Source organism: Pogona vitticeps, chromosome 3, assembly GCF_051106095.1.
Source record: "Pogona vitticeps strain Pit_001003342236 chromosome 3, PviZW2.1, whole genome shotgun sequence".
NCBI lineage: Eukaryota > Metazoa > Chordata > Lepidosauria > Squamata > Agamidae > Pogona > Pogona vitticeps.
Window position 1 is genome coordinate 185,489,780 of NC_135785.1, and position 22,932 is coordinate 185,512,711.

The following is a 22,932-nucleotide window of genomic DNA, read 5'->3' on the forward strand; positions in this document are numbered from 1 at the left end:
ACCCAGTAGGCCGGGGTGGGCAATTAATTTCTATGAGGGGGCCACATGAAAAATCTGAACTGTGTTCGGGGGCTGAACCAACTTTACTTAAAAATAAAATGAAACAGTGATGTTGTGGTTGTTTTTATTTGAAACTTGTTAATCTTCACAAATACTAAAGAGTTTTTGGCGGTATGTTAAAGATAAGCAACTGATCAATTTTAGACAAAAAGCTATAAATGGTTTTGAAGTTCAAAACTGTCCGCGGGCCGGACAGGAGCGGCTCGCAGGCCGTATGCAGCCCTCGGGCCGCACTTTGCCCAGGTCTGCAATAGGCTTTGCTATTGAAAGCAATCCTGTACCAAATTTGTCCGTTGGCACATCCATCGTCTACACTGACTGGTGGTATTTCTGTAGCATTTCAGACAGAGGATTGCTCCAGCCCAATCTGGAGATGCCAGTGGCAAAACCAGAACTTGTGAGTGAAGAACACTGCTTTGCCCTGAGCTACAGCCCTTCATGGAATAAAACCTTCTCTCTCTCTCTCTCTCTCTCTCTCTCTCTCTCTGAATTCACCTTAAGATTGTCAGCTGTGCTTTCTGAGTCTGGTGTTGTGTTCCAGAAAGAGGAGAACAAGCGAGAGCAGCTAGCATTCCATGACAGCAACTCTGTACTCTACTGCCATCCCCCAACAACACCCCCAAATATACTCACTTGTAACCATTACGCAGAGTGAGGGAGCCAGCTCAGGCAGCAGATTTTAGGTATCAACGAAGGGGCAGCAACTCGTTAGTTTTTCAAATTTCTTAATATTACATGTTGGTTATGCTGGGGTGGTTGTGTAATTTTCTGCCTCTCGTGTAGAAGGAGCTTGTCTGCTTTTGAGTGCTACACACCTTGACATTAGGGGCAAGTATCATTTGATATTGTGCCTCAGGTAGCAACATTCCTTTGGTGGTCATTGGGAATGGCCTCCTCTGAGGCACAGATTTATTTGCTTTAATAAGAGCAAAGCTTACTCTAACAGATTGAGCATACTGATGGCAACAAAGTGGTTATCATTTAAGTTATTTCTAGCACTGATAATTTGTTTCTTCATGATTTCTCTCGAAAATGAATAGTGGCAGAAGTGTGTGTGTGTGTGTGCGTGCGTGCGTGCGTGCGTGTGTGCGCGCATGCGCGCGCGCTTGCTATAACCAGAACTAGCAAAACTTGTAATTTCTTGAGTCTCGTGCAGCCAGAATCTTCCAGCCTGTGGCCATCCTGATTGAGGAATTCTGGACTTTGTAGTAAATAAAGAGCTTGAGCTAGGAATGTAACTGATGTAGACTGCTGCCTTTGTTGTTGGAGCGACCATGTGCCGTTTAAGAGAAGAGAAAATAAACGCAAGAAACAGACCAAGGCTTGACAAAGAACTACAAAATCAACTAGCGACATATGCTCTTTGGGTACACTAACAGAAATCTCAGTTCTCTCTGGTAATTTTCTCTTAAGTTTTTGCCGATAGATTTTAGTAGAATGGAATCCTTGTATTTTTGGAAAGACATTCTGACATTCTAAGTTGGAAATTGGGTAATTGGTACACTGGCTGTCCTCTGATGTCTTCTTGTACCAGCTGGAGTCTGCCAAAGAAACAGCTGTCTCTTAATGAATTTTAGGGATTTTGGTATAGTGTGTTCAGTATTAATATTCTAGTGTTCCAAAAAAAAGTCAGGATAGCCATGACCAAACCCAGCACCCTCTGTGGCTTTGATCTTGTTATGGTACGATGTAGAGGTGTTAGTATTTTGCTTGTACAGTGGTGCCTCACTTAACGACGATAATCCATTCCAGGAAAATCGCTGTTAAGCGAAAACATCGTAAAGCGAAATTAAAAAGCCCATTGAAACACATTGAAAACCGTTCCATGCGTTCCAATGGGCTGAAAACTCACTGTCAAGCAAAGATCCTCCATACGCCGGCCATTTTCGGTGCTTGTATAGCGAGGAATCTATCCCTAAGCACAGTGGGGAGCCATTTTAAGCACCCGGCGGCCATTTTGAAAACCCAACAATCAGCTGTTTTTGATCGTCGTAAAGCGGAAATTGGCTCCTGAAGCAGGGAACCAATCATCACTAAGCGAAATTCCCCCATTTACACCATCATTTTGCGATCGCAATTGTGATCACAAAACATCATCGTAAAGCGGATTCATTGTAATGCGGGGCAATCGTTAAGCAGGGCATGACTGTATTTGTACAAGTCATTGTGGAGACATTTAGGAAGTTACCAAGTTTGTTAGAAATGCCAGCAAGAGGGGTGCAGTCTGAATGTTGGTCTAACCTGGCTGAATAGCTCCGTGGTGTAAGTAGAGGTTCGGAGTTCAATTTCCAACTGTGCCTCCTGGGAGAAGAGTCAGCCTGTGTAGTCATGGGCAAGCTGCATAGACCCAGGACAACCCCAGAAGAAGCGAATGGTAAATCACTTCTGAGCACTCTCTACCTGGAAAACTCTGCAAAGGTTCACCATAAGAATTAATTTGATAGCACACAATTATCATTATTAAAGCTGATATATGTACCACACAAAATTGGGTGACAGCCTATGCACTGAACCACTTCTAGGTGTATGTCTATGTTGGGCGGGAGATTATATTTTATAGTGCTTCTTTGGGTAAGTAATCTGATTTGTCAACTAGTACATCCAGGAGCAGAATACACCTTATTTAATAGCTTACTGCATACAAGGACATACTGAGTTTTTGTTTTCAACACCACCCAAGAAATACACCCTCTATTGGCAGTGGTAGAATCTGACCCTAACGCCACCATATTTGTTCTGTCACATTATTCTGTACAGGGGCCAAAATCCTGTTAGATGTGCCTGCCAGTATAACTTGATTGGCATAAAACTCATTGGCAAATTCTTGCAAGTTAATAGGTTGTGCACTAGTAGTGCAACAGTAAATCCGTAAGCTAACTTCTTAACTTATGGCAATTCACACATTGGACTTATACTAATTAATTTATACCAGCAGGCATAACTAGTAGGATTTGGGCTAATACATATAATGGTTTTATATTACCTGTTACATTTAACAGTTTACTTGCAAGTTCAGTGGTGCAAATGCTGTGTGCATCTTTCAATACTACTCCCAGCTATTTGAGTTGCTAACAAAGGGAAAGAGAGCCCTTACTGCAAGTGTTGTACAAATTACCATTCCTTCTGGTTGCTATGCTAAAAACTGTGACTTTAAGGAGGATTTCTGTACTCCCTTGCTGCGCATAGTGTGTTTCTATGTGTGTTTTAATCTCCCGCCTTCCACCATATGTAGCTGTAGAAGGAAATATGTCATTGCAGTGACATAGCAAAATTGTGCAGTAGCCCTGATGTGCAAAAATGATCATCTGCTGCATGATGTTTCTCTGCACGTTCCTGTATATGATTTTATCACATGTCAACCTGCCCATGAGTGTGTGTGGTGAGGAAGGGCTTATAGTGAAACCAGTGGAATGGAGTTTTACAGAGCTGCACACATTAACTGGGGGGGCAGATGGGATCATGGGAAGCAAAAAGAGTGAAATTAGAATTTGAATTTAGTGACGAATGTTTGGAAAGAGTGCTCTTCTAACTTAAGAACATAAGAAGAGCCCTGCTGGATCAGGCCAAGGACCCATATAGTCCGGCTCCCTGTATCTCAAGTGGCCCCACCAGATGCCTCTGGGAGCACACGAGACAACTACATACCTGTCTCCTGATATCCCTTCCCCTGCATCTGGCATTTTGACATACCTTCCTTTTAAGTCTAGAGATCATGTATCCCCGTCATGGCTTGTAACCTGTGATGGACTTTTCCTCCAGGGGGTCTGTCCAATCCCCTTTTAAAGGCATCTAGACCAGATGTCATCACCACATCCTGTGGCAAGGCGTTCCACAGACTAACACTGTGTGAATATTTTCTTGTGGAGAATCAGGTTTGAGGTAAGGGGGAGGGGCACTGAAAACATGTCAACAGCTACCACCATCTAGCATTCCTTAGACTGCACATTCACCCTTTGTAAAAGGGCAAGTGTGAAAAACCCCTAAACACAGAAATATGAGAGCCAGGGAATAAAACCGTATCCCTTTAAAGAAATCTGAGTTTTTTTGGGGGGGGGTTGGTACTTAGAAAGAAGAAAAGGATCAAAAAGACCAACCAGCTTTGATGTGTTCACATGTGCGCGTGTTGCAATACAATTCCAAAAGATTTTGTCAGAAATTTTGGAATATGGGCCATTCCCTGGTGGTCACAAGCAGGAAGAGGGAGATTTGTGTAAACTGACCAGAAATGTAGATAAAATTTGGGCTCTGCTTTGTATGAAGCAAGTATTGATCTTGCATTTTCAACCCAGCCTATCAGATATTATTTTAAACGACATTCACATTTGTACTGGGGAAGCCTCTCAAAATCCACCTTAATTAGCACCTTATTTTAGCAAATACTGTAAGGTAAGAAGAGAAAGCATTGCTTGCCCTTTTGTTGCTGTTTCACATTCCCTTTTTACCACAGAATGCATGTCTGTGATCCCATTCCAGTCAGAAGAGCTATGTTTTTTCAGAGCCCTGCCCTCAGGAAAAATGCCAGGCTCCAAATATCTCAGTTGTCAAGAAGTATTTGTCTCTCCCTCACTGGCTCCTCTTTTCTGTTCTTTTCTTGTACCTGGGCCATAACTGTGGCAGCTAAGGTGGAATCTCATCATCACAGAGCAAGTGCCTAAGATGGCCGAGTATCTGAGACAAGAAAGGAAGGCAGCGTATATATTCCTTTAAATGTATTTCCCTTTCTTCTCCCTGAGATATCTCTCCTATAAACTTTTGTGTTGAACACAAATTAGATTCTTTACTATTGGTCCTCTCTCTCTCTCTCTCTCTCTGTCTCTCCCCCCCCCCCCAAATCCACTGCTGGGAACACCAAGGAAAGTTTAAAGGAGGACGGGCATGGAAAGTTTGCATGAAGGAAATGCTTTAGGTGTATTCATGTCATGTAAAGCAAAGGCAAACATTGTATAATGGAGCAATGCCTCCTTCTTCTGTGCTAATACATTAAAATGTGACCTCCTTTCTGGATGCTGGAGGAATGAAGGAGAAGGAGAAGACAAAAAATGATTTTGTGGTCTGGCAAGGAGAGAAAAGAGTCCAGGTAATGAAAATTTGTACGACTCCCAAAGTCTTGACATGCCCGAGCCAACGTAGACAGCACTGTTTCAGTAACGTATACATGCTAAAAATTCCAGCTTGTTCTAGAACTACTCTATTTGGAACTTTGTCCTGCCAGGTGATACCAAAAATGCGACGGAGACAATGCATATGGAAGGTGTTCAGCTTCCTCTCCTGCCATGCACAAAAGTCCAGGACTCACTGCACTACAGGAGTGAACTCAGGACACAGGGTTGATAGACCTGGATTGTGGTATATGCCGTCAGCTTCTTATTAAGCCATACTCTCTTTGTGAGTCTTGAGAACATGGTAGCTGCTTTGCCAATGCGTTTATCCAGCTTGACATCTAGAGAGTGTGTGTCAAAGATTGTTGAGCCAAGGTACACGAAATCATGAACAACCTCCAGTTCTTTTGAAGAGATGGTAATAGAGGGAGGTGAGTCCAGGCCCTGGCCCATGACTTGTGTTTTCTTCAGGCTGATTCTTAATCCAAAATCGTGGCAGGCCTTACTAAAACAACTCATAAGTTGTTGGAGCTCTTCAGCAGAATGGGCCACAACAGCTGCATCATTGGTGGAGAGGAAATCCCATATGCATTTCAGCTGGACTTTGGTCTTCGCTCTCAATCTAGAGGGATTAAAGAGCTTTCCATCTGATCTAGTCTGGAGATAGATACCTTCTGTTGCAGTTCCAAAAGCGTGCTTCAGCATGACAGCAAAAAAGATCCCAGAGTCGGTGTGAACACACAGCCATTTCACTCCACTTAAGATGTCAAAGGGATCCGATGTTGAACCATCAAAAAACTACAGTGCCCTTCATTTCCTCATGAAAGGACCTGATGATGCTAAGGATTCAAGGTGGACATCCAGTCTTGGGAAGTATTTTAAAAAGGCCGTCCCTGCTAACCAAATCAAAGGCCTTTGTAAGATCTATGAAGGCCACAAAGAGTGGCTGTCGTTGTTCCCTACATTTCTCCTGCAACTGTTTGAGGGAAAATACCATGTCAATGGTGGATCTATTAGCTTGAAATCCACATTGTGGTTCTGTATAGACTCTGTCTGCAAGCATCTGGAGCCTCTTCAGCACAACATGGGCAAGCAGCTTCCCTACGACACTGAGAAGAGAGATGCCACGGTTGTTATAGCAGTCGCCTATGTCGCCTTTGTTTTTGTTCGATGTGACAGTGTTTGCATCCTTCATGTCCTGTGGTACTCCACCTTCCCTCCAGCAAAGACAGATTTCATACCGCTCAGTAGTGATGATCTCTTTACAGCACTGCAGCACTTCAACAGGGATGTTATCCTTCCCAGGTGCCTTGCCGGAGGCGAGGGAATCCAAGGCCGCTTTTATTTCTGCTACGGTTGGTTCACTGTCCAACTCTTCCAAGACAGGCAGGCACTCAATGATATTTAATGCCTCTTCCGTTACTGCATTCTCTGTGGAATATAGCTCAGAGTAGTGCTGCACCCAGCGTTCCATCTGCTATGCTCAGTCCTGGATGACCACGCCTGGAGCAGACTTCAAAGGAGCAGATTTCTTCTGTATTGGACCTAAAGCCTGCTTGATACCATCATACATTCCTGGCAGCCTGTTGGACTTTGCTACGAGCAACTCGAAGAGCCTGCAAGTTGTACTCACTAGGACAGGCTTTGTACGCTGCTAGAGTTCTCCTCTTTTCCTTCATGGCTGGCATCAACTCCTCCGAATGAGTTTCAAACCAGTCTGCCATCTTTTTGGTCTTCCTTCCAAATGTGGAGAAGGTGGTGTAATAAACAGCATTCTTGAAATGTTGCCATGCGTATGCTTGGCACAAAGTCCTGTATAGATCTCTCTAACCATGTTTCCTGGTCACAGAAGTCCTATAACTATGTTGAGCCCTGAATGTGTGACATTCCCCAAGCGCTGCCAGGCACCCAGGGACATTTGGAGAGGGGCTTGTGTGCATATCCACTTCCTTGTCTCACATTTAGTGCTGCCTGCAAGAGGCAAACACCTGCATAGGGAGGGGTTTGCAGCAGAAATACTACTAGGCTGGGCTTGCCCATCCTCCTCAGCCAGCCTTCTCCAGCAGTATCTGATAACAGAAGCAACCAAGTGCACGTTTCTTTGCTGTTATTCTGGCTATAGGATTAAAGATATGAGCTGTCTTTTATGAATGAAGAAGTGATACGCTCAACATGAAAAACATAGATATGCCCTACTCTTTGATGTACAGTGAGCATACTGTGAGTCATGTCTGTATTACAGAAGCTGCAGAAATGAACATTTTAAACATGTCCTTTGATTTCATTCATAATTTCAGTATCAAAGGTGAGCCATAATCCTTCTTTTCTAGAAATACAGGATGTGGGGAGAAATCAGATCAGAAGAAGAAGTGTCCAGTGCATGTATTCCTTCTTTGTGTTTCCCTTCATATGGCCTACGGCCTACCACAGTGTAGTATTTTGACACTTCTTGTAACGTTGCTGAATATACAATAGGTTCCATCAAAGTGCAAATACTTAGCAAATGGAACAAGCTGGAACAAATTAATTCACAATAAATCCAATTGTTAGGCTTATCTAGAGTAGCCCCACTGAGTCACTGAGAACTTGTTAGGTCAAAGACCCCTGTATGCTCCATTGATTCAGGGGATCCACTAACCCACTAACAATTGCATTTCGGCTAATTCTGCCCATGAAGCTCAAATGAGGAAGGTGGGAAGCAACACCAACCTGTTGGCTCTGCTGAAAAATCAACTCAGTCAGGCTCTTCCTCGTGATTGCTAAATGATTATTATAAAAACTGCTATTGAAACATAATAGATAGCTGCCTGAGTTTGCTTTTTTTCCTCTTCCTTATCTCTGTGGTATATCTGTTGCCTTGAGAAGTGTGATCCCAAATGCTGGACTTACTGAAGAAGGTGAAGTGTGTGTGTAGGATAGTGTGGGGTATCCTAAACACATGGTAAAAACAGAAGAACTTTTAGTACTCCTGGAAGAGATGGAGCTGTCATCCATGGAACTAGTCTGGCCCTCTGAGGCTTCCAAGATGTTCCCACCCTACACAGAAGAGGTTGCTTTGAAGGCCAGTTTCCTGCCTTCAGTACCCCTTCGTTCCTCATTCCTGGAACTGTGAAGTTTGGCTGCCATACTGAAAGGCATAGTTTGTAGATTAAAAAGAAAAGAAAAGAAAGTCAACCTGAGTGTGCCAATTATTCTGAGATATTCCTTAGTCAGGTTATTGAGGGTTGCATATTCATCACTTGAAAAATGATATTGTGAAGTCTGGAGACAAAAGGGGCTAAAGGTACAAGGAACAATCAATCTCAATTTCTCACATGGCTGCAAAGTTAGCTAGCCTATGTTTTTTGCTACAGGTTTTTAGTATGTGTACCTCCACTTGACTTGATGTCTTTTCAAAAGTTGGAGTGTTTTTTTTTAATGTGCCAAACTGTTAGCTCTACATAGGTAATAAATATATAACCATCAACATCTTTGTAGTGGCTGAACGAGACTTAGTTGGCCAAAAGTGTCCTTGTTGCTGGCACATTTAAGAGATACTAGAAAGGACAAAGAGTTCTGGGCCCAGATTATCATGTCATTCTTCATGCCAGTATCCCCAAAACAAGGATTGCGAATATATAGATGTTTTTGAAAAACTGTATGAAAAAGTAGTTTTCAGAACCTTTTTATTGCCTAACTTTTAGGCAGCCTTAAAAAAAATCCATTACAACTTTATATTGTTGCCAGGCCTTATAATTTTGCATTTGGTCTGTTCTGATCTTGCAGTTAATCTATTTTGAAGCTAGACTTAAGGAGTCCTTGACACTTACGGAAATATATTTATTGACTTTTTAAAAATTTAGTACACTTTTATCCTACTAATTCCCACCAAACATCCACAGAGTGGTTTACAAATGTCAAAAATGAAACACCACCTGTTTCCAGGTATGAACAGGCAGTAAGTTTCAAAAATTAGATTTAAGCCCCATAGAAAGGCTGGCACTTCTTTTGCCTCTGGTAGTGCCATGCATGGCTGAGTCCTAGATATGTCTAGGTAAAGGTAAAGGTTCCCCTTGACATTTTAGTCAGTTGTGTTAAACTCTAGGGGGTGGTGCTAGCCATAGAGCCAGCGTTTGTCCGAAAACAGTGTCCGTTGTCACATGGCCAGTGCGGCTATACACGGAACGCTGTTTACCTTCCCACCGAGGTGGTACCTATTTATCTACTCACATTTACATGCTTTCGAACTGCTAGGTTGGCGAGGAGCTGGGACAAAGCGACGGGAGCTCACTCCGTCGCGTGGATTTGATCGTACAACTGCTGACCCTGCAGCACACAAAGGCTTCTGCGGTTTAGCCCGCAGCACCACCACATCCCTAGATATGTCTAGCAAAGGGCTAACAATAGCAGGTGCTGTGCTCTTAACTATTAACTAATAACTTAGGATTTAAATACATACAAATAATCCAAGTCAACAATATGTATACAGGTCTCTGGAGCTGTTGCCCCAACCATTCGCAATGTGATTCTCATCCTGCTGCACCTTCAGTGTGCAGTGTTATATCTATATATCACTGATCATGAGTAAATATCATTGCAAAGACGAAACGGTGCAAGAGGGATGACCCAGGCTTGGCAAAGTTACTTTTTAAGAGACTGCAACTCTCAGAATCCCCAAACCAGCCTGAGCCCTGAGGATCATGCCTGCCAACCAGAAAGTTCTGCTTTGGAAGGCCCTCCTCAGCAACCCACCATGGAGAGCTCTGTATTATAGTGAGTACACCCCGTGGTGCGGGGCTTTTGCAGATCTAGTACCAACTTTAGAGTGTTTCCCTCTGGAGGACTGATTAGCACTGGCATTCATATCCTTTTGATAGCAAATCAAAACATGTTTTTTTAAAAAAAACATTTCTTTTTTTAAAATGCAGGTTTAAGAAGATCCACTCAAAATACACTCTTTGGGGGTTGAGGATCTGGGCTTGGGGAGGTTTTAATGCAATGCTTTTCATATTTTAACTTTGTGTGCTCTGATTTTACATTGTTGTAGAGATTTTTTATGTGTTTACATTGCCTTGTACAGCTCTGTAATTGTCCCTAATATCTTGAGATATAGGGTGGACTATAAATGTTTTAAATAAATAAATGTTGGCCGAAATGAATCAGGTAGCTTTAGTCCTTCTGTCCACTCCCAACTCTAATTGTTTTTGGCATAGTAGGAAAATGTGGTACCTTGTTGGGCAGCTACGTAATTCCCAGCAAGTCTGTTTAGTATCTGTAGAAACAGAGTAACAATAGTAGGCTTTCTCCATAGGCTGTTGGTTGCCTTGTTATCTACTGGCAGTCCAATGAAACTAAAGAGTGTTCTGACACCCAGGTGACTTTGCTGAAATTCTTTCTCAGCCTCCACTTTGGGAAAGGCTGTTTTGTCCCCTTGTTCCTCCTTTTGTGCCAACATGGTTTTTTTAAAAATCTCTCACCAGATGTCACTAGTAAGACCGAAACCTAAAAGAAGTGGCTTTCAGTTCTTCTGGGTGATCAAAGAAAGTCTCCCTTGCAGTTATGCAGGTGTCTTGGCTCTGTTACATAACCAAGCTAAAATCTGCCGGTTAAAATGACGGCTTCAGATTTCCCGAGGAAGCGAGAATGATGGGAAGGGGCTGCTCCAGTTTTTTGACTAATATGTGGAAAGGGGTGGATGCACTCTAATATGCACGTGTGCCCGCCTTTGGGAGGGAGAATGAAATGCTGCAGTTTTATGCATACAAACCAGAAAGCCTCAGCACGTCACATCCCTTCACTCGTCCTGGGAATTCTGTCCGTGCTCTCCTCCCATTTTCTGATTTTGCTTACTAAGCTCCTTCCCCAAACAGATTTGCTTTCTGCGCGTAGCGAAACACAGCTCTGGGAGCAAGAATCGCAGCACGTGCATTATTGATTATTTCAGACATATACTAATAGATAAGCATGTTGCGGTACTTCTCAGTGTGTTCTGTCACAGTGCATTAGCCTGGATGTGCTGCAGCAGGTTTTATTCTTTGCAGAAGACGTGCTGCTTCTCAAAGTGGGAGATTCCCCCGGCATGCAGGTATGCTGGCGTCTGGTGCACACATCTGCAATGCACATGCAGCAGGAAGGGAGGGAAAGTCCATTAGAGAAGCACTTCAATCCTGCTTAACTGGCTGGAGCTACCTTTCTTTGCCCTCTGCGCTGGGCAAACTGTTTTTCTCTCTGAAGCAGTACAGGGTCTGGAGTGATGAAGCAAAGAAAGTGGGGGAGGAAGAAAGCAAAGGAAATTACTTATAATGGAGCTTTCTAGGAATGAGGTCTGCCCGGCTTCTAGGACAGGTGTAAACAAAGCCTTTGGGATAGTTTAAGCTTATGGCATGTGACCTGCATTAAAAAAAATAATTTCAATTGCAGATACCTGAAGCCTGAATTGCTAGGGTAGGGATCGCATCAGAGTGTGCTGGGCTGTCCACAGCCTTGTTCTGGACACTTAAGTGTTTTGCATACGGAGGATCTGAGCATACCACAACAGTACCTGAACACTTTGATCATGTATGATTTCCAAAGACAAGGACATGCCTACTAAATTTACATGGGAGACTATCAGAAAATACCAGAAACTCTAGATAGATGTGGAAAGAATTGTTCCTGAGACTCTGGAGAGCTGTTGCCACTTGGAGTTGACAATACTGGATTAATATGGATTACTCCTCTGCCTTATAATAAGGCAGCTTCCCATGTTCCTATTTCTACTTGAGAAGGATCAGATAGCAGCTGGCAATGTGGCCTGAGACTCTGGAGAGCAGCTGACAGCCAAAGGAGACCATCTGTCATGGGAGTATTACTTGTTTTGGACTTACAGACCCCAGAACCACCCAACCAGCAAGGCCATCAGCCAATTTTGGGGAGTTGTAAGGATGCCATGCTCTGAAGTGGACCAGACTGAATTATTCCACAAACCTTTGTTTGAAAGAACACTTTGTAGAAATAGGCCAAACTAACATTGCCGAGCTTAGAGTCACTGCATTCACAAAGCTACCATTGTGTGGTATCTGCAGCCTGATCATCCAGAATTGTTGATAAATCCCAGAGTAGAGGAATGGAGTGTGAACAACATAAAGAATAATGCTTCAAAATATTTTTCATTCCCCATTTTCTTCCTTCTCTAATTTTTTTCCCCTCGGGGCATCTCCTGGGCAGTGTGACCACATGCTAAACTCTTGCTAAAAGGACAGCAGTCCTTGTGCTCCAGGAAGTTATGGCAGTTTCTTCTTTTAAGGCTTCTGATTCCTCCTGTGTATGAATTATCTATTTTCTCACCTTGCCATGCCTTTGCTAGGGCACATCTCCTGGCACCATTGTGGCAGTGGCACTGATTTGGACACCTTGTCTGTTGTATGCCAATAGTTCAAATGAATTTTCAGATGTTAACTGTACATCATGTAACTTCATGTATCTACTGTTTTACTCTAGCTCAGGTTACATTACTGGGATAAAGCCTGATACAAGGTGTTAAAACTCCATTTCCCCTGATGGTAATGGCAGATACATGAATAATGCAGAATTCAGCCTGAATTCAATCACTGGTGACCCCAATACTGCGCAGAAACAGCCTTGCCATGATATCAGCTTTCTCAAGTGGAGAGCTCTAAATTCTGTGATGTGTATTTGTCTACCTGGTGAAACCTTTGAAAAACCCAGACCCTAACTATTCACTTAAGAGAAAGACGCTGTTGAACGTGCAGCAGTTTCCTGTGTGTCAGTGATGGCCACATCTTTAGAGGATCTCCAGGGAATCCATAGTTATCAAAGATAGCCATTCCCAGAATTATACCTAGAGAACCCTTCCTGTGAATGTTTCCAAGTGCTGAATAAAGTGGACAATAAGCATAGCTGATTTTAATATGGATTACTCCTCATTATAAAAAAAAAATTCCTTCTAGTATGTTTCCTCTAACAGTATTACAGTGAGCTCTGACATGGAACTCCTTTTGACTGAACTTTTGACACCAGGCACAGACCAACTCCAGAAGGCGTTTGGAAGCTTTTGGGAAGTTGCTGTACATCTCCCTGCTCTGCTACAAATTATATGCACAGTAATATTATGCCTGGAAAACACAGTAAATAAACACCGAACAGCCAATAAAATAAATAATAAAAGAAAGCAATAAAATGATATTCTGATCTAGAATATGGGTATTTAAAGCAACATATGATACATCTTTTCCACAGGTCCTTGCACAGGCCAGTGTGAAAAGAAGCAAAATCTAAGTTGCAACCAAAAATCCATACCTGACAATAGATGACATATCTATCCTGGGATATTTTTTGGATGTAATCCCAGTAAAATAATAACTTTAAAAAGTGTTTCAAGTGCATAGGACAAAATAACATTGAATGTATGAGCTCTTCTGTCTACAGCTATTCTACAGCTGTACGAGGCCAAAGGAATCCTGTGACGTTAGTGACCCACAATGTCTGTTGGCGAGTGCTGTAAATCCTTGATTGCTTCATCCTTGTGTGTGAGGATGGGGAGCTTATCTCTCCTTCCCCTACAAGGACAGTAAGAGATTTCTGGGCACTGTTAATGAGAATTCCCATCTCAGTAAGAATAACTTTTGAATTGCACAAAACTGTAAAAGTGATGGTTGTGGATTTGTTTCATGGATTTTAACCAGTGGCAGTATCAGAAGTTGTTGTTGTTGTTGTTGTTGATGATGATGATGATGATGATGATGATGATGATGATGCAGCCCTGCTGTGCTTGAAATGTGTGTGTGCTTTGCTCATGAAAGAGAAAGAACACTAGTTTTCAACAGAGATCTTTTATACAATTGTTGAGGCCTTGATAAGAGGAAAAGGGGCTACTTGACTCAGTCTCCCAATGTAGGTAATGAAAAGTCCTCATAGAGTTACTTTGTCATGCTAAGAGAGCCTAAATCAATACGGATAAGGAATTTGGTGAGTATTCTTCAAATCCCTACAATTGGCATTGCCTGAAACCAGGTGGGACAAAGGGTTGATTGAGCTCAAGAAACACAATTTGACCAAATAACTGGTTTGATAACAGTTCTTACTCTACATGCAAAACTAGAATATTTTGAACTTATGATTCTTGTGAGACAATATATACTGTGTTAAAAATATTTTATCTGAACTAAACTTCTATGAATGAGGAAACCAAAGAAAAGAATGAGACAGAATAGGATCCGAGTAACTTACAGTATTTCAAAGCATATGCTCACAATTCTGTAACTTGAGGAATCATTTAGAAAGTTTAGAGCACTTTAGAAAGAGAACTTTCTGAAAAAAAATCTATTTTAAACAGAATAAATTATAAACTTACGGGTGTGGGGCACAGTGGAAAGAAGTCCAATATCTGCACAAATCATGTACCACTACTAATAACTTTTCAGAAATCCATTCTATAGAGATTCCTGGTTATCAGTATGAGAATCATCCCAACCCTAAAACTCTGCCCTATTTAAAATCTGACCTACTATATTACTTTGAAACAAGTATAAAGTGGAGTTGGTTAGAAAACAGACTTCTGTGTGATCAGGTTTTACAGAAGAGCTTTAGAAGCTGAAAGTCGTGTCTATATGGATCTTCCAAGAATTGTCATCTATAGATTGGGTTCCTAAATAATTCCATTCATGGCACTGGCCTGTTGGTTACTTATTGTGGATCATCAGAGTTCATGGTGTTTCTTTCAATGGTTATAATTGCGTTATTTTAAAACATTTATGGAAAAAAGAGGAGGAACAAAACCTGTCATTGTCAGGCAGCATTCCCCATGTGGAAGAACATGGGAAGAAGAACAAAGCCAGGTTTCATGACAAATCACCAGGTGGGAAAGATCCACCCAGTGCTTCAACACAGCCACACCTTTCTCATGCTCTGGCTTGCAAAAGAATGAGGAAATGGAAAAGGAGTCTGGCCCTCCCTTCTGTATTTCTTCTTCTTCTTGCTTTAGATTTCCCTTTACAATATTTACCACTTGGTGAACAGTGGCTAAATGAATAAGCGTGAAAAATAGAAGAACATGTTCTCCGAGTATTAAAGAAGATAAATCTTACAGGAATCCATTGAAGGAAGCAAGATGTTTAGGCCAGACAGCCTTGAAATAATATCTTTGAGCAAAAGATTAGTCAGCAAGGGATATATTTCTGTTTGACTCCTTGATTTATTAAAATCAGATCAGCAATACATACTTTTGAGTGTGTTTGAATTTTGGCAAAGGTCTTCTGCCCTGTTGCATTTTCTAACTAAGCACTTGGTGATATCTAGATTACTACTCTCAAGTTTCCTTTCTTACTACTTCTTCAAAGTTTAGTTTTTGCTGTTTCTGTCCTTTGCTTTAAACAGTGCAGGGTGTTGACTCCAGTTTCATGGGGAACTGATTTTGCTTCAGGCTTAAGTCTACAGTTTCAGGGAGCTAGCCAAGGTGCTGAAATTATTCAGGGGACAGGAGCAGCACCTGGAAAGTCTGGATTACAACCTGGAGCAGATAAAATCAGAGACACTAGTTCCCACTGGAGGTGAATATGTAATAGATTTGTATCTAGAGACTTAGTCATTTACTTTGATGCCAGCTCTGAATGGATTTCAGAACAAGTAAGCATATTCTTTTTTGCCTAATTACCAATTTAAAGAGTAGTCACAATAAAGTAGCCACAAGCCCAGCACTAAACAACTACTGTATTCTATGCCAGTGAATATACTAAATAATCCTAACATATATTTTTTGCAGATACTATTTCCCCCAGTTAACACAGAAAGGAAGAGGGAGGGGAGTTCTGTGCAAAAGGAAGGGGAGAGAGGAGCCTATGATCTGAGGGCTCACCAGTCACGTAATGGGAAACCATAATCTTGGTACTGTATTTATGCATAATCTGCTGCGGCTAATTGACAGGGTGCCAAGAATGAAACCAAAATATACCCCAGTGCCTTGTCAGTTATCCATAGTTAGCTACATCTAACATCAATATGGAACTGGGTGCTGTTTCTCTTTTTGGCTGAGCTAGCCCTTTAACCTGATTCCAGTGTGAATTATAGTAGAAACTTTGAGGAATAGAAAATCAACATACTGACTCACATGGAAAGTTTCCATAAATAGTGGTGGTCTCCTCCTGCAGCTTCAGTGCCGCCATGTGTAGAAGGGCAACAAAGCCAGAGATGGAGAAGAATAAGCCTAGAACATTGCCCTGCTCACATGAATATTCTACACATTTTTAACTGCCCCAATAGAGCTTTTATGTCTTCACTCATATTGGATTATACTGTAATCCTTCCATGGATCCATTTAGGCATCTCCTCAAATAATATAGTTCTCCATTTTATTGTTTCAGAAGATCTGTTCACTTGAACACTGGATGGAGATTTTTTTAAAAAAAATATTTAGTAATGAAAGGTTGAGAAACTAAAAAGGAGGGGTGATAGAAAATGTGAGAGTCTAGAAAAGCAGACAGAGCTGTCGGGGAAAACTCCTTGGATCTGTCAAAATAAATAGAGCAGAAATCTTTCTTGCTGGCCTTTGTGTTGTTATTATTAGAACAAACACGCCTGACTGAGCTAAGCCATACTACCTTCCAGCATCCATATACAGCTCAGATACAGTATTAAAAAACATCATCATCATCATCATAACCTTGTCAGTTATCCACAGTTAGCTACATCTAACATCAGTGCAAAATATATGACTTAGAAAGGAAATTAATTGTTGAAATTATGGAAGAATTAATACAACAGACAGTAGCTATAGCAAAGAAAATTGAAATATATGATGGAAGCTTGAAACAATATAGAGAAAACATAGAGTTTTGAAATAATCAATGATTACTTTGCCTTCTAGAAGTTTTGGCCTACATCTCTCATATACCCCATCCAGTATGGCTACTGGCAAGAGACTGTTGGAATTGTGCTACATAGGCCAGAGGTTCCTCCTGCTAGGATTCAAGATTTTAACACAGAGATCACCTTCAAAGTAATGATTCCCACATGCCTTTGGAGGTATTGATTCACATAAGTGGTCTAGAGTTAGGGGATGTCTTATCACACGTAAAGGCCAGCATTCTGTTACTCATTAGTGAGGAATTGGGCTTTTCATAGTGGTGAGAATTGAATTTTCAGCCAATTTTTGTGTGCATTTGGTCATTTCTGCATAAAATTGCCTGGTTTTGTGCAAAATAGTATAGTTTTGCATTGATTGTGCAAATTGCCAAAAATTAGGCTGATTGTTCAAAATTGTAATTTTGCATTGACTTTGTAAATTGCTGAAAATCATGCTGATTGTGACTTTATTTGTGAATTTCAAACACTAAATGGGTCATTGGCAACATTCCCTCTTAAGGTGCATGGCTTTATGTGTATGCAACTCTGCCCCTTCTATGCACCTTTTCCTGCCCCCTCTATGCACCACACACCCACAAAGAGCATTTCAAGCCCCTTTGCTTGTGGTCATAGTACCATCCCATGCGGGGAGGTGGGGTCACACAGGGGAGCAGAGTTACATGCAAGAGGGACAGAGCCCCGCCCAGCAGGGCTGAACATTAGAGGGAACGTTGGTCGTTGGTATCTTTCATAATAATCAGTTTGTCATTTGTGCTTTGTTTCTCAAAGGAAGAGACTAGAGACATTTTACATAAATTTCAGAGACCTTGAAACTCTTGGTCTTGCTCTCTACTGAAAATAAGGAATCTTACAGGATCTAGATCAACAAGAATTTAATGATTTTCCCCCCGTTTTTAACCATAGCCAGTGGCCCTTATGGCTACAGGATTCTTGGACCTATACTCCAAAAAAAGTAATTTGGATAAGCTCTAGAGAAAGCTGCACTACAGGCATGGTGCTGGTCCAATTTGCTGCATAATAATGACTGCATCTTGACAAGTCAATTCTGACTTGCGGTAACCCTTTTCAGAGTTTTCTAAGTAGAGAGTACTCAGAAGTGGTTTACCATTCCTTCTTCTGAGGGCATTCTGTGGAACTTGCCCAAGGCCACACAGAGGCAATGCGGAATTGAACTCCCAACCTTTGGTTCTTTGAAGCCAGATATCTAACTCATTGAGATTAAAGCCAAAATGATGCTCACCTGATAGGGTCAAAACTTTAATAAGTCTTGCTATGCCTTTCAGACATGCTTTCTTCAATTCTATACCCTCCCTGGCCGTATGATAAGATCATAGCATTCTGCACCTTAGTAAGACCAAAAACTTGCATTCATATTCCTGAACTGTGTCCTTGGACTCAAAAGAATGCTAGTTTTCTCTATGCTTTGTGCTTCACATTTTGCAGCTGCTGAAGCCAGCATTGACCATTGCCATGCCATCTGCAGGATTCTGCAATTGTCCAAAAAGTAACTTTCCATCCTCTGCCTTAACCTAGATTACCCAGTGCCAGAAGTTAATAGGTATTAAGCGTTGGGTAGGTCGGTGTCATAAACCAGAATAATGCTACCCAGTAAATACGCCTGTTTCCAGTGGCATGAAGGAGGGATAGATGTGGGACTGGACAACATCACCAGCGATGTTGGCTAGGGTCTGTCATGTTAGAGCATCCAGTATGCCTTATTCTCCAGCTTCTGTATCCTGCCATGTCTCTTCTTACCATACTATAACCCTTTGTGGCTTTTGCCGTATTTTCTCAGTACTATGTATCCTGTGAAGTGTTGAGGGGATGTTAATGTGTGTAATTAGAAGGTAATGATTATAACTGTGACCCAAGACAATAATAACTAATCAAAGGAGTTTTTTAAAAAAAAAATCAGAGTTCTTCATCTTTTGGGTACAGAATCTTTTAAGGCAGCTTAAATTGTTTTTATTTTATGGATATTTCCCAATTTGCCCTGCTCAGTATCAGCGTTTAGCAAGACGTTATAGAAAAGGGATGAAATCTGGTTACTCACTGAGGCAAATAGTGAGTCTTCAGTTGTATTTCTGTAAAGTTCAGAGAAACTGATTTTTTTTCTATTTACATCCATGCCACCATGAATGTCCTCTACTTCTAATGCAAATGTACTTTTGAGTTCACTTATGGATTAGAGAAGTTACCAATTGGATTGGCAAATGTCATACCTTATCAGTGAATTATGAATAATTTCAGTAGTTTGTCATTTATTGTGTGAGTGTTATCACATTGTTGAAACATATTGTGACCGTGTTACTGCATTTTCTGGTGGCTTCCTGATGTTCTAGGCAAAATGGCAAGACATACTGTGCTTCTGTCAATGACTATAATAACATATGAATAAATAGGTGGCTATTTTACAGTATTGTATGGTAAAACTATTATGTGGCTAGTTTCTGTACAGACAACATGCTCAGAATGTTTTAATGGGCTTATTTCCATGAAATTAGATCCTTTTGTGAATAAAAGGGTTTAGTTAATCCTTCATCACTTAATAAATTCATATTATCTGAATATCTGTTATCCCAATATCTAACTACTAGCAGAAGATATTGTATTTGTATATTCACTATTGATAGGTTAAATGTTGTCTTTTAATGATGTAAGCTGCCTTGGGTCCTTTTTAAGGAGAAAGGTGGGGTAAAACTAATTTAAATAAATAAATAATAATATTGTTTAATCCATTCCTGAAACGACAGTGATGGATTTAGGGACTCTTGTGTTTCAGATGTTTACGGACTTATGTCACATCCCAAAATCACTTTCCTAGCTTCAAATTATTGTATGCTTTCATACTATATATTACGTCTTAGTAATTTGCAACTTACATTGTTCTTTGAACTGCATTTTTGCAGGCTCTACTGAATTCCTTAAATGAGACATAGTAATTTTCTTTTTTTCTTTGATTCTACAGCTGTCTCGAACCTGGATGCAGAAAGTAAACTGAGTGTCTATTTCCGTGCACCTTGGCATCAGCAAAGAAACATTTTCCTTCCTTCCACCAGGCCAGCTTGTGTGGAGGAGCTGCATCACCATGCAAAGCAAAACTTGCGAGCCTTGAGAAGAGGTAATATGTTTCTGTGCATCTGTCTGTCTAGCTATCCATGTCTTAATCCCATCTTTCCATTAATCTCCCTTTGTGTAGTACACAGGGGTCTGCAGTCTGCTTTATACTCACGAGGACCCTGTGAAGTCTGTAGTGGTGCAATGGAGCAGAGGCTTGCCACATTGAAGCCCCTGGACATTTGAGTAACCCAGACTACACATATAGATGCGGCTTCCCTGTTTCTTTTTAGTTCAGCCCCAATCCTCACAGTAGCTGGAAGAGAAGCAGATCTTCTCAAAGGCAGGGAAGCTGGCTCTGAAGTAATGCAAAGTAGGGGAGGGTGGTTTGGTCCTGAGTGGACAATAAAAAGGCATTTTGTTGTTGTTTAGTCCTTAAGTCGTGTCCGACTCTTCGTGACCCCATGGACCAGAGCACACCAGGCCCTCCTGTCTTCTAAAAGGCATTGCCTTTATTAAAAGCTGCTTCTGAATTGTAGATGTGGATTTATCCAGTTGTCTGCATTTTTAAGTCTCCTTCTGCAGATGGCTATGGGGCATTATCATGATGAGCACCTGCTCTTTCAAATTCACCATTACAATGCTAGAGGTGAGTGACTGGCAAAAGGTCATTCAAGGACTTTCATGGCTCAGTGGGAACTAGAACTGGATCTCCCTAGGCCCAGTCCAACACTAACCGCAGTGTCACAAAGACTCTACTGAAGTAGTTAGCAAAGAGCTTATTCTCTTCCAGAATGTCACTTTTAAGTTCCGTCTTCACTGATCTGTCTTTGATTAGGTTTGCCTCTTTCTCTCTTCATTTCGGTTTGGCAAACAGACAGCAGAAGTATTAGTGCTTAGGAAATGTGTGTCTTTGGACAGTTCCAGAGATTCCCCAGTCTAGGGGTTACTAGAGATTATCATTCAACTAAGTACTTTTGAAGACTCTGCAAAGAACACATGAATGAATTTGTCTCTAGCATTTGCTTGTCTTTCAAATGACGTGGAGGCTACAAACTAAGAAGAAGGATATGGGCATCCTTAAGACTTTTTGCTCTGACTGGCTTTCCATTACTACTCTCCCTGTGCTACTTTTGACCCACAATTTGGGGGGGGGGGCGGAATCTCTCTTCAACTAGAAACACATTTCTGTAGTGAAAATGGCACATGAACTAGCCAGTGCATCATTAGGCAGGTAATTTTTAAAACTACTTGTGCTTGGAAAATACAAATAGTCTTCCAGCAGCTTTGAATGAATGTCTAGTGAAAACGAAATTCCTTCCAGTCAAAAATTACACCAGGTGTTATATGAAATTGGAGAAGGAAACCATGAAAGGAGTAACTTATAATACATTATTGACTTGAAGAAAAACATAAGAATTTTCTACTTGCACCAGGGAAAAAGTGTCCCTCAGATACAACAGTTTGAGATAAATTATCTTCTAATTTTGTAACAATTTAGAGTATGTAACAACAGATCAGAATGGTGATGTTGTATAGATGCTAAAAATAATATGATAAATAATTCAACTGCAAATTGTGGGTGAGGTTTGTCTTAATAGCACCACAAAGAATAATAAATATAAATAAGAGGACAGTTGTCTTAAAAAATAAAATCAGAGTGTTTTGAGTATGGGGTGCTTGCAGTATCCTTCTTCTGCCATCTTGTGGTCAAGCGACAACTTGAGCAGATATACCATCATTTTAAAAAAAACCTTAGACCTTACAGTTTCCTTATCACATTATTTAAGTATAATACCATCACTGTAGGCAATATGGATCAAAATTAAAATCCTATGATCATTCTTCCTCCCCTCCCTTATATGTTTGTTTCATTTAAAAAACGGTTTGCTATCTCTTGAGTGCATCAAAGGCCCTATTCAGGCATTCAGCCTGAAGACCTGGAGAGCTCTCCACCCTCCATGTTCTCATTTGGCTCAGACGTCCTGCAGAGCTTGGCAAGATCAGCAGGAAGGTCTAGTTAGGGATGGACCTTTTGCATTTAGACTAAAGACCAAAGACGCAAAAGAGAGCCTCTCTCATTCTTGCATTCCTTTTATTTATTTATTTATTACAGACATTTATGCATATGGTTAACAGTCACATGCCAAGCCTTCCAAGCTAAGATCAACCCCAATCAACCCCTCCCTCCCCAGTTGTATCCTCAACAAGCCAAATCTAACCTAGTCCCAAACCAATTGAGAGGTAAGGTGATATAGGAGCTTAGTAGCTGAGTGCGAAATCAGGCTTCTAAGCTTCTGCTATGAATTCTCTAGGTGCTACTAGTACTGGCAGTCCAGATTTTCCAGACATCATCTCTCCAAAGTCCTCAGTCAGGTAGCTACTGGTAAGAGGTTGTGAAAATGGGAATCTAAAATATCAAGATGGTCGAAGGTCCTCCACTCAGTGCCCATTACATTGGTACTAAGGGACCAATAATTCTGACCTGCCTTGCTGGTGGCTATTGAGATAAAGATGCTGCCAGGTGAGATTTCTCTCTGCGTTGCTAATTTCATACTAAGGATATACCTGAGGTCATAACTATGGACATACTTACCATGAATTGCATCTGAATCAATGTGTAGGCTTTTCTGTGAGGAGGCCATTTTACATACACACCAGTCTGAACAGTTTTCTTGTTTGTGCAAACAGACCAACGAAACCGAGGTGACAGTCGAGAGTCTAAAGTCCTGAGCCAAATCACTGTGGTGGCTCCACCATTTCCCTCTTTTCCTGTGACCTACAATCAGAAGCACAAAGAGACGAAGGATCGTCCGTTACTCAAAGTAAGTTCTGGTCTCTTAAAGGTATTTCTGAACTGCTACTGAGAAAGAGTGGA

The 22,932-nt window shown here is 41.2% G+C and overlaps 1 protein-coding gene across 11 annotated transcripts in view; it reads left to right on the forward strand.

The window, feature by feature from the left end:
* NHS (NHS actin remodeling regulator) overlaps window positions 1–22,932 on the forward strand; it is a 301,101-nt gene that overhangs the window by 243,541 nt on the left and 34,628 nt on the right. For all 11 annotated transcript variants that reach the window (XM_072994330.2, XM_078390407.1, XM_072994331.2 and 8 more), the window contains exons 2-3: window positions 19,966–20,118; window positions 22,746–22,879. In XM_072994330.2, coding sequence (XP_072850431.2) covers window positions 19,966–20,118; window positions 22,746–22,879 — 287 coding nt within the window. The remainder of the gene's footprint in view (window positions 1–19,965; window positions 20,119–22,745; window positions 22,880–22,932) is intronic.